General features: G+C 28.8%; 1 protein-coding gene across 1 annotated transcript in view; it reads right to left on the reverse strand.

Moving 5' to 3' along the window:
* Nucleotides 1-9,051: 9,051 nt before the first annotated feature.
* The window catches only part of LOC129908727 (amyloid protein-binding protein 2), a 33,646-nt gene continuing 27,341 nt past the window's right edge, over nt 9,052-15,356 (reverse strand). Inside the window, exons 5-7 of the mRNA XM_055985452.1 lie at nt 12,761-13,274; nt 12,328-12,651; nt 9,052-9,228 (exon numbers count right to left, since the gene is read on the reverse strand). Of these exons, the coding sequence (XP_055841427.1) occupies nt 9,139-9,228; nt 12,328-12,651; nt 12,761-13,274 (928 nt within the window). The 3' untranslated portion in view covers nt 9,052-9,138. The remainder of the gene's footprint in view (nt 9,229-12,327; nt 12,652-12,760; nt 13,275-15,356) is intronic.

Here is a 15,356-nt window from a genome sequence, read left to right on the forward strand (position 1 = left end):
GCACGATGTAGTAGATATTTTTGTTTTCTTTTTTGTTTTGCTATGCTTTGGTTCATGCAAAAATAACTGACAACATGTTTGAAAGTTATAATCAAACTGCAACAAGTCATGGCAACATGTTTGTAGAAAATGTACCTGTTGACTTAAAACTCTTAACAGTTGCTGCCATAAATAAAAATCATATAAGCTTAAATTTCCATATAAGTAATATTATCTTCATTTCCACTTTCATATGTAAAGCTCTTGAATCAAATGATGACCAGAAAGATAAACATGATAACTGCATTTTAAAAAATTCTTTAAGTGACTAGGTACCTACTTTTTTAATAATTACTTTCTGCGTATATTTTACTATTTTTAACTATTGAAGAATAACAACTTTGAAATTTTAAAGGTTACTGAATATTAATAAATATAGGTCAACCGATTTAACTACTTTGTGAATGATAAAATAAAATAACAATGCTGAAACTAATACGGTCACTGTGGCGTATGTGCAACATTTTTTTTCATTGGATAAATTTTGCTTCTAATCATTTTTCCCATCGCTATTTGAATGATTTTTATATAAACAAATGTATTGACCATTCACCTTCAAAAATGTAAAAAATATTTATAGATTTATTGCTTTCTCAATAATAGTGCAAGTTTTGCTTTCGTGTCAAAAAAAATTTCGAGATTTTAATCAAAACCATCATTTCGATGATAGAAAGTTAAAAAAGTGGTTGTCATGATGACAACCACTCCGTCATCGATCTGTGCGTTCATTTATACATCGAGCCATAATTGTCTTCAAAATCCTTCAGTGGTTACTGGTTAGTGCGATGGACTATGGCGACAAAAATACGGGTTTTTATACCTGTACTGCCCGTCGCAAGAAATTTACAAGGCCTCAAAACGTATCATTGCCATGAAAAAGTACATTTCTGCTTAACCGTTCGTAATCGGCGGTAAATTTTAGGTACACGGAGAAAAAAAGGGCACGTTAAAATAAATCTCATCACTTTAAAACAATACGATGTCTGCTTAATATAAATGGATTCCACATAAACTCTGTTAAATTTAAGTTGAAATTCATTTCATTTTAATCAGAAAACATATTCATCTTAAAAAACCGACAAAAAATAAAAAATTTTAAATTATAGTCAGACTTTACCCTTGGTTGCAGTTTATCATATTTATTTCCAACAGTGGGATAGCACGATGGCAAGACATTCGTCTAGTGACCCAACAGTTGTCGATCTCCAGTGGCTGCTAGTTCTTTTTTTTTTATTAAAATGTTTCCACATAAAAACAATATGATCTCCCGCTTAAATTAAGTGGATTTCTTTTAATTTTACGCATTCAAGAAATTAAGATGATTTATCCGCTTAATTTAAGACGGAAGTCATCTAAGCAAAAAACCATTCAGAAATCCGTTTAATTTAAGGTGAAATCCGCCTGTATTTTGGTGATCTTTTTTCTCCGTGTACCTTCCATTCTTGCGAACTGATCGCACGCACACAAGAACTTTTGAGAGTTGTTAAAAGTCACTATGCCTTGTCCCTCTGTTTTTTTAAATGATTTACCTCAATAATAAACTGTGACCAAAAAGCTATACATTTAATCTAGATTTTGTTTCGTCCCTATTGAATATTCCTAAATTTTTTGCACTGCTTTAATATGACTCCACTCTATATTTTCTGTTATTTTTTAATTATCTTGAAACACATTTTTATATAGATTTTTTGTTTTTAATTTTAAATTTAAATGGTCTCTGTGGTGTATGTGGAACTTTTTTTTTCATTGAAAAAAATTTACTTACCACTAATAAAATTTTCCCTGTAGCTATCTGAGAAATGGAACTGTTCTTCAAAACATATTTAACATGATTTTAATAAAAAAAACGTGCGTGGGAGCCTTTAAAAACCATATTGTGATGATCGAAAATTGTGTATGATACGATCGTGACTGCAAACTATTTATTCAAACAAATTGGTTTGAAGGTGAGAATCGTATAGAATTGTTGGTTTACTTTTGAGTTTGATGCAATATTGCATTGCATGCATTTAATAGACCCCCAAGGTGTGTGTGATGATTGTGCACTAAAAAATTGTGTCGGCATTTCAAACAAAAAACAAAGAAAGTACGACGAAGGTGAAGTCGCAATGTTATTTTTTTTTTACTTCTTTGCAGTGGGACTTGCTGTATATCTAAACCATGAACTCAAGAGTGTAGGTTTCATGTTCATGGAGAAGTTTATATATTCTTTAACTATCTTTATTTATGTTTTCCGGAATGCAAAGTAAAGATAAAAAAGTTCGCAGTGAAAGACTTAACGGAAAGGGTGTTATTGTTGGACAGAGATGAGGTTATTTTCTATTAGTAATGCAGTTAAATGAAGCTTGTGCAGATTTATTGCTTCTTTGTTTAATACCGGCACTTGAAGTATGAGAAAACCGGTAAACGTATTAAAAATTCTGCTTCTGTTGTGAAGTCAGTATTAATACAACTGACAATAAATTGAGTAGGTAGTAGGGTATCAGTAGCGTTGATGAAAAGATCTTTTATACATATGTACATATGTAGATAAAAATTTAATAAAAGTGATTGATATAAAAAAAGAGGTTAGTTGGACTATATTTTACCTATGCTCATGGCTCAGTTTTTTTTCTACTACTGAGTAACTAATCATTTTTTCTATTTTATTCGCAAAACAATTATTTAATTGTCTCTTAACATTAAGGACAAGTCATTTATGAAAACAAAAAAAGAAGGGGCTACCCTGGGTTAAGCTTCATACCTTGTCAGGTTCTTTGTTTTAATTTTTTTTTAAAAATTTAAGTTTGATGAATTTGTCGAACTTTTTCATTTATTATGTTTATAAAAGGTAGCTCATTTTTAGCACAACTGTAAGGTTATTGTACTAGTTAGTTTCCACTAGAGCAATTATTTGAAGAAAATGTTACGCATACACCACAGTGACCAGTGTAGATAGTGTAAATGTGAGATTTGAAGAAAATTCTTCTATTCCTGACCAAAAGTGATATATTTGTTGACAATATCCAGACAATTCTATGATGATAATTGATTACATAGCTATAATATGCGTGTGAAACCATTCACCAGTGGCGATACTTTTTTTCGCACTGTTTTAAAGAATTTGAAAATGATACCCAAAACAAATAACAAGAGTACCATCAGATCTTCTAAGAATTTATAGGTAGTTGTAGTTCCTTCTATCGATATCAACAATCGGTTATTATAAACCAAAACGCATTATCTGCTAAAGTGAAAAAAAGTGATAGATACAAAATGAAGCTTTTGATATGAGCCAACTCGTATTGAAGTGAATTCCTGTGTCCCACGAACTTGCTGTTTTGTTAAAAGTTTCTTAAAGTTGCTTTTTATATCGAAAATGGGATATTTGTCATAGTGGGAGAGACCGGGATAGTAGAATCAAGTTTTAGGTACATATCTTTAAGAAAGAAAGTAAGAAAGAATCAACACGAATTAAATTCTTTTTTTTATGAAACACTGTCCTTTAATATGTCCTTTAAAACCTTTTTTACTAATTTTATAGAAAAAAAGGATGTACAACGTCTTCTGTCAAAATTTTTGCACGTATCTTTGCATGGTTTTATATGAAACTTCTAGTCACGACTCATGAACACAGATCGTTTGATCTAAAATAGCTGGCACGCACCCTCCAAAAATGATTTTTCAGTCGCCCCTCTAGTTGTTTTTCGTGTATATGTACGTAATTTATCTGGAAATTACGAACAAACAAAATTAACAAATTTACCCAAAAAAAAAGTCAATTTTCCCCGGTCTATCAGCACTCAATAATTTAGATTTGTTTACGAATCCTAAATTTGCCCTTTAGTATATCGCAATTAAAAAAGAAAAATAATCGTTTTTCATCAATATTTTCATTTCAATATTATTTATTATCGTCGAACAACAAAAATACCAAACTTTTTTTTTACATTATAACTACATATCATAATTCATAATCTCTTCCAAACCAGATTATAAATAAAAAAAAAACTTATTTCATTTTCTTCAGTTGCTTATAAATCAAAACTAATTAGCACCTTACAAGTTCGAGATCATTGAGCAAACTAAAAAAAAAAAAAAACCAGCTTTCTATACAAATGTTAACAACACTTTCGATTTCATTTTTTTATAATGATCTATGCATCCCACACTTGGCTATAGGTTCGCCTATGCCAAGACAACAACAATTGTCAGACATCAAAGCAAAACAAATTGATTTTACTAATTCGATCTTTTGTCTACCGGCATGTTGTTGCTCATTCATGCAACACCTTGGGGCTTGTTTTTTTTTTTTTTAATAAGTGAGGGGTGAGGCAATCTCTCTTCACGCACAATCCGTGTATCTTCTTTCTTATTAGCTTTGTGTGACTTTAAAGTAGTCGATCTATCAACTTGTAATTCAATGAAGACAGAGCTTTGTATACTTCACGTAATCTTATAGTCTGGGCGGGGGTCAGCGTTAAATCATACAGCTTTTAAATTACGAGCTATTTCTACTTAGGATAAAGGTACTTTTATAGGGCAAGTTTAGGAATCGTAAAAAAAAATTGAGATAACAATCAGACATGGCATTACAATGATGAATGCGCCAAAAAAGCATGGTATAAAAAGACAAGGTATGATCATTAGAGCCTCCATCTTACAAAATGGGGTAATAAGGTTTTGACGTTTAAATTTGGCAAATTCAAAAGCAACAACAATTTCCAAGACAAATTTGTTTACAACAACAATTTCAATGGGCAGCTGTCAAAACCTTAAGTAGCCATTTTAAGTTTTGACAGTTCTCGATACAGAGTTTTTTCTAATGATCATACCTTCTCTTTTTATACCATGCCAAAAAAGAGGGTCCCGCAATTCTGTTTGTCTGTATATATGTACCTCGAGCTGCAGCCTAAACTAGTAAAGCGATTTTTTAGAACCAAAACTAAAGGTACCTACTTGCCGTAATAGAAAAGTCAATTTTTTTTCAAAAACGGCTCTTACGATTTTGATTAAAGTTTTTGGGTGTAATATTACAAATATTTTTTGAACCGTTACACTAAGGGGAAAAACAGCAACGTAAAATGTAATATGTTCAACGTTGATTTAATGTTGAAAAAACTAACATGAAATATCTTTAAATTAAAATTGAAACAACTCAAGAAATTTTTTTTATTTTTGTCGAACTTCAGCTTTTGTAGCATTTTTCCACCCTAATTTCCAACAATGAGATAGCACAGTTTTAAAGCATTCGCCTAGTGACCCAAGAGTTGTAAGTTCGATCCCCAGCTGCTTCCAATTTTTTCTTTTTTTTTTTAATAAATTGATGCTATTTTTCAAAGTTGAAACAACTTTGATTTAAAAATGTTTTATGACGGCAAACCACTTTAAACTAACGATGTTCTACTTTGATTTTAAAATTTTCGTCTTCAACGCAAAATCATTCCTAAAAATAGTTGAATCAACGTGGTTTTCGTTGATTTTAAGTTGTTTTTTCCCTCAGTGTATTAACGATACCTGCCATATAACCGTTTTTTTTTTTGTGTCTGAATATCTCAATTTTAACCAAAATTTGTATACAAAAACGTTTAAGTACAATATCAAAATTTTAGAAAATTTTCAAAACCCATATTTTTGGATTTTTTAAAAATATTTCCAAACATTTGTTTTTTAAATCAATTTTTTTTAAACGGGTTAGTGAAATATTTCGTAATTTCGTTTTAATTGTTAATTAATTCAAAATGGCGTACCAACTTTTTTTTTTGAAAAATTTTAGAATATTTGTACATGATATATCTAGATGATGTTTGTTTGTCGATATTTAACTTTCGAGTCTTTCGTAGGGTAGGTATCTCGCTTTAGCCAATGATTCACTAACTCTTTGATGTTTTATCTTAATTGCTGATAAAATATCTCACTCTAGCATTACCTACCAGACTATAAAAAACCTCACTTGTCCACCGCAAGCATCGCATGTTCGGTGTACGTGATAGTTGTAATTGAAAATTAGAAAGTATGAATGCTAATATGAAGACAGCACCCTCACACTCTTTGGAAGGCAAGATAAATCGTTGTTAATCGAAGTAATGTCAAGATCATCAGTTGGTCGTAATCAATTTAAAAAAATTAAAATATTGAAAACAAAGTGGAAGCTTTAATCTTTAATCATTCAGAGAAACCAAAAGTGACAAATAGGAAAGAAGATCAAAGGTACTGGTGGGATAGGTGTACCAAAACAGTCTTATCTCATAAGATTTTGAAATCAAGTGCGAGAATGAGAAAGAGCAAAACCTACTCAAAACATCTGAAACTCTCTTTAGACTTAAGTCGAGTTTTGATCATAGACTATATTGTGAAAATAATGGCTAGATTTTTTAGGTACACTTTGCAAAACAAAAGTCTGAAGTTTTCATCCCATTTTTGAATGTAAGCCATATCAGCCGGGGATATTATTAAATAGACAGAATTTCGAATTTTGTTAGTAAACAATTTTCATGAAAGTAGATTGCATCATGGCATTAAACCCACTCATCAAACCAGAACCATCAGCAACTCAAGTAATTCACACATTCATTTAACAAAAAATATTGTTTACATTTCTTTTTATATGACAAACAGAGGCGACATAAATTTTATCACAAAACACCGAAGAAACAAAGATACAAAAATTAACAAAAACAAAGAACACGCAGTCACACAGTAGGATATGGATGTGACATTCTGATTCTGCTACTTATTGCATTGGACACTTTCACGTGAATCAGCAACGATGAGCTTATTTGGACTTGGACTTAAGTTACACTTCTTCTATTCAATTTCTCTACATCGTGACATGAGCCAGTAGCATGCAACAGTGCAGTTTTATGTTGCATTTTTTTTTTTTTTTTGTGAGTTATAAGAAGTTTTTAGAAAGTCTGAACAAAGACATGAAAAATCTTATTTGATTTATTACAAGTATATCTTGGCATTCAAGTCATGGTGAAGTTATTCTGCTGAATTTTGAGAAACTGGTACAATATCATGGGTAAAATTAGTCAGTGACTCATACATTGTAGTTGGTAAGGTATTGTGAGATACTAAACGTGATGCTTTGTAGGTAAGGTAGTGTTTTCTTTCTATACAAAACGTTGTGTTGCAAAAGAAGTGATGTGTTTAAGAATTCAGCCATTGACTCGAATGTTTTTGATTTCAAGTTAGTAAATTGATGAGATTTTATCCTCTCAGAAGATGAGTTGGACGCATCTGCTTCCATTTGAACTCAAAACTGCAACTGAAACAAAGTATCAAACAAAAACTTGTAAAACTGATGGCTGTCAATTATGATGCATAACAGCATAAATCGTAGATCTAACGAAAAACCCAGATCTCCAGATTGGTTTATGTATCTTATCTAATTTTATAAAAAAAAAAATAAAACATTACAAAATTTTTGTTATAAAGGCATTTATTTATTGTTCGAACAAAAAACAAAAAGAAATTATACATAAGTTGAATAAGTCATTTAACAGGTTATGTATTTAGAACTTTTTTTTATTCTTTCGCTTCTTCACAATTTTTTTATTTATTGTGTTCTATTTTGAACTAAAAAAAATATAATAATTATTACTTACGCAAGTGAGACGGAATAAAAATTAATTGTTTTAATATTTCTACAATGAAAATATTCATTTAAGTTTATTATTTAAACTAATAACTAAAAAAAAGGATATTTTTTTAAACCTTAGTAGAAATATTAGAACAACCTCTTTAAATAAAAAAAAGCGTGTGAAAAAAATGTATCCGTAATTAAAAAAATTTACATAATTTGTGCGAATAAAAATATAGAGATTTTTTTCTTACTATACGCAGCCATAAAAGAACAAAATATATAAAATAAAAATAGGTAACAACCTTAACTTCAAATTTAGGCAAAAAAATGTGTTTAATTTTTTTAATTAAATGAATAATAAAGAATTTTGAACTTAAAACTACCAAAATTGTATAAGAAATTATTTTTATTTACAATTTTCTTTTAAATAAAAATTGAAAACAAATTAAAGTGATAACTTAACTTAAACAAATTAATAAGAAAAAAAAATGCGAGTTCCTTTATGGCTTAACGCAGAATAACATGGACATTTTTTTTACAAAAAATATAAAAAAAAAAATAAAAAGCTGATAAAAAAACCGAATTGAGAACGGGGATGCTAACGCGATACTTGATACCTTAGAACATTGGCAATATCAAATTTATTCGATTAAATAAAGCCAATAGCTAACATCACCAAATTTTTGTTGAGAAGTAAATTTCTCTTAACATGATTTGTATTTTTCTGTTTCTGAATTATTTTTATGTAACTTTGTATATCATTGATGTTTTTTATCATAATCTTTTCGTTTTCTAGAGACTAATTAATTTTAATATTTATTATTTACAAAAAAAAATATTTGCGCATTTTTTTAGTTTATGCTTACACCTAAAGAAAATAATAATAAAAAATATATGTATAAGTCAACAACAATAAGGTCTACTTAATCAGTTTTTTTTTAACACAATTGTATGATTTAAGCAGATAAATAATAATAATACATAAAAATATATTTAGGTATTTATTTAATAGCAAAATGATTATATAAGAAGGTATTCTTTTGAATAATGAACAACAATAATTAATAGTTTGTTTTCAACTCTGGCAGTATTTTGTTGTTGTTAGAATAAAATGATTAAATTTTAAAAATTTAATTTGATGTTAAAATTAATCTGCTACAATTTATTTATTTTCTTTTCATTGTTTTTTATTTATTCAAGAATATTTTTAACATAAAACAAAAAAGGACGTGATTTTTTTTAAACACAATTGTTTATAAGCAGACAAGTACACAAATAAAAAAATATACATTTGTACATTTTTTTTTTAATAATGTTTTTTTAGTTTTACACAATGATTTTATTTTACATACTATATTCGCATTCATATATCTAACTACATAATATTTTTTTGCATTTTTTTTTATTTGTATTTTCTTAGAAAAAGAAAACACAAGGTAAGGATGTGGTTTTCTAGGCAGAGTATATTATACTTTGAGTTTCAGGTCTTTGGGTGTAGTTTTTTTTTGTTGATGTTGTTGTTATTGTGGATTTCATTTAGTTACTTGTGTGCTCATTTCGAAAAATTGTTCCTTCACCTCTTCCAAAGATATGTCTTCACTGGTATCAGGATATGTTGGTTTCTATTTTATTTTTTTGAATGAAATTATACAAAAAAATAGTAAATACATTGGTCAAAGTTACTTTCAGTGAAAATATCACCATGATTGTTCTGTTCCTGTTTTTTCTTTAATAACCAAGAAACTAATAAAAAAGATAAAATCCGCGACTGGATGACATTATATACTTACATTAAATTAATATTGCTTAGAATTTTAAAGTTATCTTATCAAGATGCATTTTTGAAAACAAAATAATAATAATTTGAAAATATTGGGATTTCTCTGATTTACAATTTCTTTAAGAAAAATTAGGTTGTAAGGACCAAATAATACAGTTTGCCATTTGAAGTGAATGTCGCTTTATCCAAACGAATTTTTTTAAAGCCTACATCAGTGTTGCCAAAATTAGAGTCAATTATAGCCACTTTTCGAACGCATACATTTTTGTTAGATTTTTTATTATTTTTTCCAGATAAGTTAAGTTTATCAGGTTTCAAGTATTTGTTTGGGTGCAGTAAAATAACTCCGAGTGAAAAACATACGCCCGAATTCTGAAATTCTGCCTTATTTTACTTAAGGAAAGTGAAATAGTCCCAAATTTGAACGTTCGGCATTATTTCATTATGAAAATGTGAAATGAAACCGATTCGGTGTAATTTCACTTTTTTAGTTTTATTTGGAAAACTCTTTAGGTAAAATTTGAATTCGAAATAAATCGTATTCCAATGTAAACTTAAGAGCCCCCGCACCCCAGACTTTCTTTCGGCCGATAGTTAACTCGGGTTGGGCTGCAAAAATCGTCTAGGCACAATCGTTTTCATGATAATAATCGTATTACGGAAAGCAAAAAAACCACTAACGACTGCGAAGTGATTATTGAAGTTACGGAAATCAAACCAACGTCAAAACGATATCGTTTTTTGATAAATTAAGTTACGTAATGACCCTCAGTTTAAGCTTGGAGTCGTCACTTCACTGTCAATTGATTTGCTGCTTTATTTACTTTAACTTTTAACAAAATCGGAAGAAAGGAATAATTTGGAATATAAATCTATTTGAAAATGGCATGACACAAAATACAGTGTTTCAAAATATAATTTGTGGGAATCAAGCGATTGTGTTTCCAATTTCATATAGCATTTTCCCTAAGTTTAAAATATGTAACTTTTATTTGAGATTTTTTGATACCTTTTTCACAAAAACTTGAACCCCAAAAAAACACCTTTTCACCAAAACAGTGTTTAAGAGCTTTATGGATTCTATGTTCCAGATTTAAATAAAACACGTTTTTTTTGTAAGTGATCCTACTGACTGGTTTTGATATCATTAGAATAAGCATACAAAAAAAAAAAACTATAAATTATGTGTTATGTGCCTATATACCAGCAACATTATTTTCATTGTTAAGTTTACCTTTCTTCCCTTATCCATGCATGTTCTATGGATTTTTTTTATCTTTCATATTATTGCAGTCATGAGTATTTCCTAAATTTCATGGAATAACACTGTTATATTTTTAATTAAATTGATTTTTTGTACCATTCCAAGCAGCGGCATTCGATTTTTACTTATTTTTGTATCAAACTTTTTAACAGAACAGAACAAAAAGGATGACATTTTATATAAATACTATATAAACTTAATAAATATATTTTAAAATACATTATAGGAATATGTAATTGAACAACAAGTTATCAATGAGAAAGTGCTAAGTGTTAAGAATTTATTGCCTTTAACTAATTGTAGTTTTTTACTAAACTCTTCTTACAAAAACATAATATCAGCACATATTACTTAACCTCGTCTTTTATTAACATGGTATTTAAATATAAATTTCATTTACATCTTCCTATTTTTCTTAGGTTTTATTTTGTTAAAAAGTATGAGTTAAGACTATTCAAGTGCTTCTCATTTAAAACTCAATAGAGTAAATATAACGGTTCTATCACCAACTTTTATATGCTGAGTTATAGTTTTTTTTTAGCCATGCTGATTAATATTGGCTCTTTTTTATGGTTTTAGTGTTTTCTTATTTTTTTTATATTCTCTATGTTTTTTTTTAAGTTGCTGAATCGAATTCTGAAAATTGCAAACTAAGTTTCGTGGCGCAACATTAAAAAGATTACAAAAAAAAAGATAAAGGAAAATCAATTTCTTATGAAGAAACTACATAATTAACATTTTAAAAATCCTATCTTCCCAAAAATGGAATGGAATTCCATATAATTTTGATGTCAAGATCATTAAAAATACGTTTCCTACGTCGAGAAATTAAAAGCATTAATGATAGGATGCAAGTCTGCAAAACTCGAATGTCATTAGTTGTTAAAGCTTTGTTAAATTCACGACTAAAAAACTGTTTTTTCTCATTATTATAGAAAAATCTAACTAGCCAATAGCAAACAACGTTTTTTAGCTGAAATCGCTTTTTTTTTTATTTTGAAAATGGAAACAGTTTACCTTACTCTATAAAGGTTCACGAAATTTGTTGATAAAGATCAGAATCGGATTTAGCAAAGCTCCCTCAAACATTCCTTTTTTAATACAAATTACTTGTACTAAGTCTTCTAACTCGAATTCCATTACATAGAAAATTTTGTAAATATGTAACATTTAATATTCAATCACTCCACTTAAAATAAAAATAATTTTAATAATTTGTTATTATTTTTGTTATTTTTTTCTTCGTTATTTAATAAAAACGGTCAAATAAACTTGTTGTCGACTTAAAGTTTTGTCTTTATAATTTTTTTGGTTAATGGAATCCAATTATAAATGGAAGAAATTTACTTGCTTTGTGTCTATGCACTTTTGAGTTTTTACATAATGCATTATTTCAAAACTACTGATTGTGAAGACTTTAGGCGTGTTGTCATTTTATTCTCATTAAAATATAAATGGAAATGTTAAATGAATAGAAAACAAAACTATGCACTCTCACTGGTTTAGTAAGTTCTAACATTGAAATTTAAACTTTGCTGTTAAACTAAAACCCTTTTCAAATTTGTTAGTACTTAGGTGTAACTATTTTAATTTTATCAAACTAACTTAACACCGAAATCCTTAAAAAAAAGAATAAGTGGTCCTGTAAAAAACCAACGAAAAGAAATATAAACTTACATTTGTCATACTATTTTCGCCACGCAACATTTGCCAATTTTCCAATATTGACGCATATTTCAAGTATTTCTCGAATTCCCGCAATGTATCATACACATGGCACAAACCTAGATAATCATACTCAAGCCCTGAGTATGATTTGCCAAATAATCGTAGGCTTATTTCAATGCTACGCAAATACAGCTCTTCGGCTTCACGGTATTTTTTCATTTGATAACTATATAAGGAAGCTAAGTGACCTATGGACAGGCCAACCTCATTGTCATAGGGTCCCAACAATTCGGTTTTTATTTTAATTGCCTTTTGATGCATTTGTTCTGCTTCCTGGATTGGAGAAGTGAAGTTTTTTAAAATTTGTAATTAATTCATTTTACAATATTTCCCCTTTGTATTGTTATTTTTTTCAATCAAAAGCTGAAAGTAAACAAATTACCTCAAATCTACTCATTGTTTGGTATAACCTGCCGAGGTTACCATAATGTTTGGCAGTTTGTACATTCATTTCGCCAAACACATCGAGCGATAGCTGCAATGCACATTTGTGCAATTCTTCCGATTGCTTTAGTAACCCATCCTCGTCCACCCCATTGGCAGCCATTTTATCAAGTGCTATCTCTTCGAGGAGTAGCGCCTTGACACGTTTTGCTGATGCAAGCATCAGATGATCACTGGGCACAAGATCTTTCATAATATCGACAGCTTTTTCTACATGTTCGCGGGCGCATTGGAAATTTCCCGTGCTGTACTCGTGCACGTAGTAAGCATAGGAGAGATCCTCGTGTGCCAAGCCAACATGATAGTTTCGATTTCCGAATATTTGACGCTTTATTTCGAGTGCATCTTTGTAGACGTTAACACTTTGGTTGATAGAATCAACATTTAATAAGAAAAATCCATAGTCTAAGAGAGTATCCGCATATTTTTGGTGATATTTGCCGAAAACAGTTCTAAAAAATTGAAATGGAATTTTCAAAGTTTAAGGATTTTTTTTGAGAGGTTGGGATGATTGGCTTCATGAAAGAAATTTGTTAGTTATTTTTATGAAAAAAGAAGTATTTTTTGTATGGTTTCATGTTGGTTAGTATGATTGTGAATATTCGATGAAAAATAAACTTTAATTTTAGTCACTACAACCGCTAAAAGAGAATTGTTATTTTTTCACCTGAAAATTAAAACAATATGAGGAACAAAACAAATATTTTCTACAATAAATTACGTTTTCAGTTTGAAATGTGTTTTTTGTATCTTATTTAACATAGTTATAAGATACATCTAGAAAAAAAAAACATTATTCTTAGTGAATGAATTGGATAAAAACTCAATTAAAATTGACAAAGTAAATATCAGCTTAAATATTTGTTTAATACTAATCTGTGTTTTTCAACACAAAGAAAAATCACATTAAAAACAATGAATTCATAAAAAATGTGTTTTATACACAATTGGAAAATTAACTTCAATTTTTTCAATATTTGAATTTTCACCACGTAGTTTTAAGAAATAATGCAAAATGAAGAGTAAAAAATATGTATTTTTATGTAGAACCGACTTGGAATTTAAATAAAACCAAAAGACTTGTGTATTCAGCTTTAATTTCATATTTTTAAATTTTGTGTATGGTTTTTTTTTTAGTTTCCCACAAAAAAGTTAAATTTAGAACTGTCCCCCTTTTGAAGCAAGTTCAAAAAATAGTTCAATTTTTGTGAGATCACCCATATTCGTTTCTTATTATCTAATTGGTATTTAAAGTAATTAATACTATGTGCGCATTAAAAAATTTGATACATAAACATTTAAAGGTTGCTTATTTTAAATTGAACTTTTCTTTAGCCATTCCATCCTGCGTGCAATAAAAAATTTAAGGTTAAAAAAAACATTTTGTTAAAATTTTCACGATGTTTTCATTTGATTTGAAGCACAAATAATATATATGACAAATAACCCTTTTCTGAAAATAAAAAAAAATGTTTTGTAAAAATGTTTAATAAAAACATTGAAAAAAAAAAATTAAAAAAAAAATTGTGTCATTTATCCAAATATGTCAGTACACAAAAGATAACTTTCCAGAAAAAGTATTAAGTTTATATCAAAAGTTCAAATATTTTCAAGATACAGCCTCTGCCAAAAGTTTTAAGGCTACCCTAAAATAAACGACATAATTTATTAATTTTGTATTTAAAAAAGATAAGTGCATTAACTTTAAATATCAAATTTTAAAATCGAGATCATCATTTAGTTTTGCAACTTACGGCCTTTATGACTTTTGCTCTGCATTAAGATATGGGTCATACTAATTTTAATCCATTTTTAAACATTTGACACGACAACTACCAATTTCTTACGCTAGCAGCATATATTCTTCGCTTAATATGATTCATTTCGTAATTTATGTTGTTCCAATGTAACATTTAAGTTTCACAGTTAATATTTTGACATTTTTTAATAATGCACAAAAAGTGGGTTGATCAGAATTTTATGTTTAAATTTTAAGATGTAAAACATTAAACATACTCATATATAGAACATATGTATGTATAAATAGTGTGGAGATCTGGTAACTTAGTGGGAGACTTCACATCATAAATTTTTTTGCGCAATAATCGCCGCTGGCGAGCACTAATGATTTGCTGCTTCTCTTTCAAAAACGGCACATTTGTTGCATGTATTTTCATTACTTGAAAAATATTCGTGTAAAAAAAAAGAAGAACTACTTTTGCTTACATTTGAAGGGGCTCAAGGCAATTGAGTTCAATATGAACTGTAGCCGAAAAATTCGCAATAAAAATCTAGTTTTTGAAAGAAAACGGGGCAAAGCCGTGTGTATGTGTACTCTTTTTACATAAATGAAGACTTTTTTATTAAATCTAGTTCGAAAACGATATCATTTGGAATTGAATTACAGTAGACGCTCGATATAGTGAAGTACCTGCATTATGAACTATTAAATTAAGTCAACCACCAACATTTTACACATTCTACTCTTAGGCCAGGTGTGAATTGCGTTAAATAGTTAAATCCGTGTTAAATTT

Source organism: Episyrphus balteatus, chromosome 2 (genome assembly GCF_945859705.1).
Source record: "Episyrphus balteatus chromosome 2, idEpiBalt1.1, whole genome shotgun sequence".
Taxonomy (NCBI): domain Eukaryota; kingdom Metazoa; phylum Arthropoda; class Insecta; order Diptera; family Syrphidae; genus Episyrphus; species Episyrphus balteatus.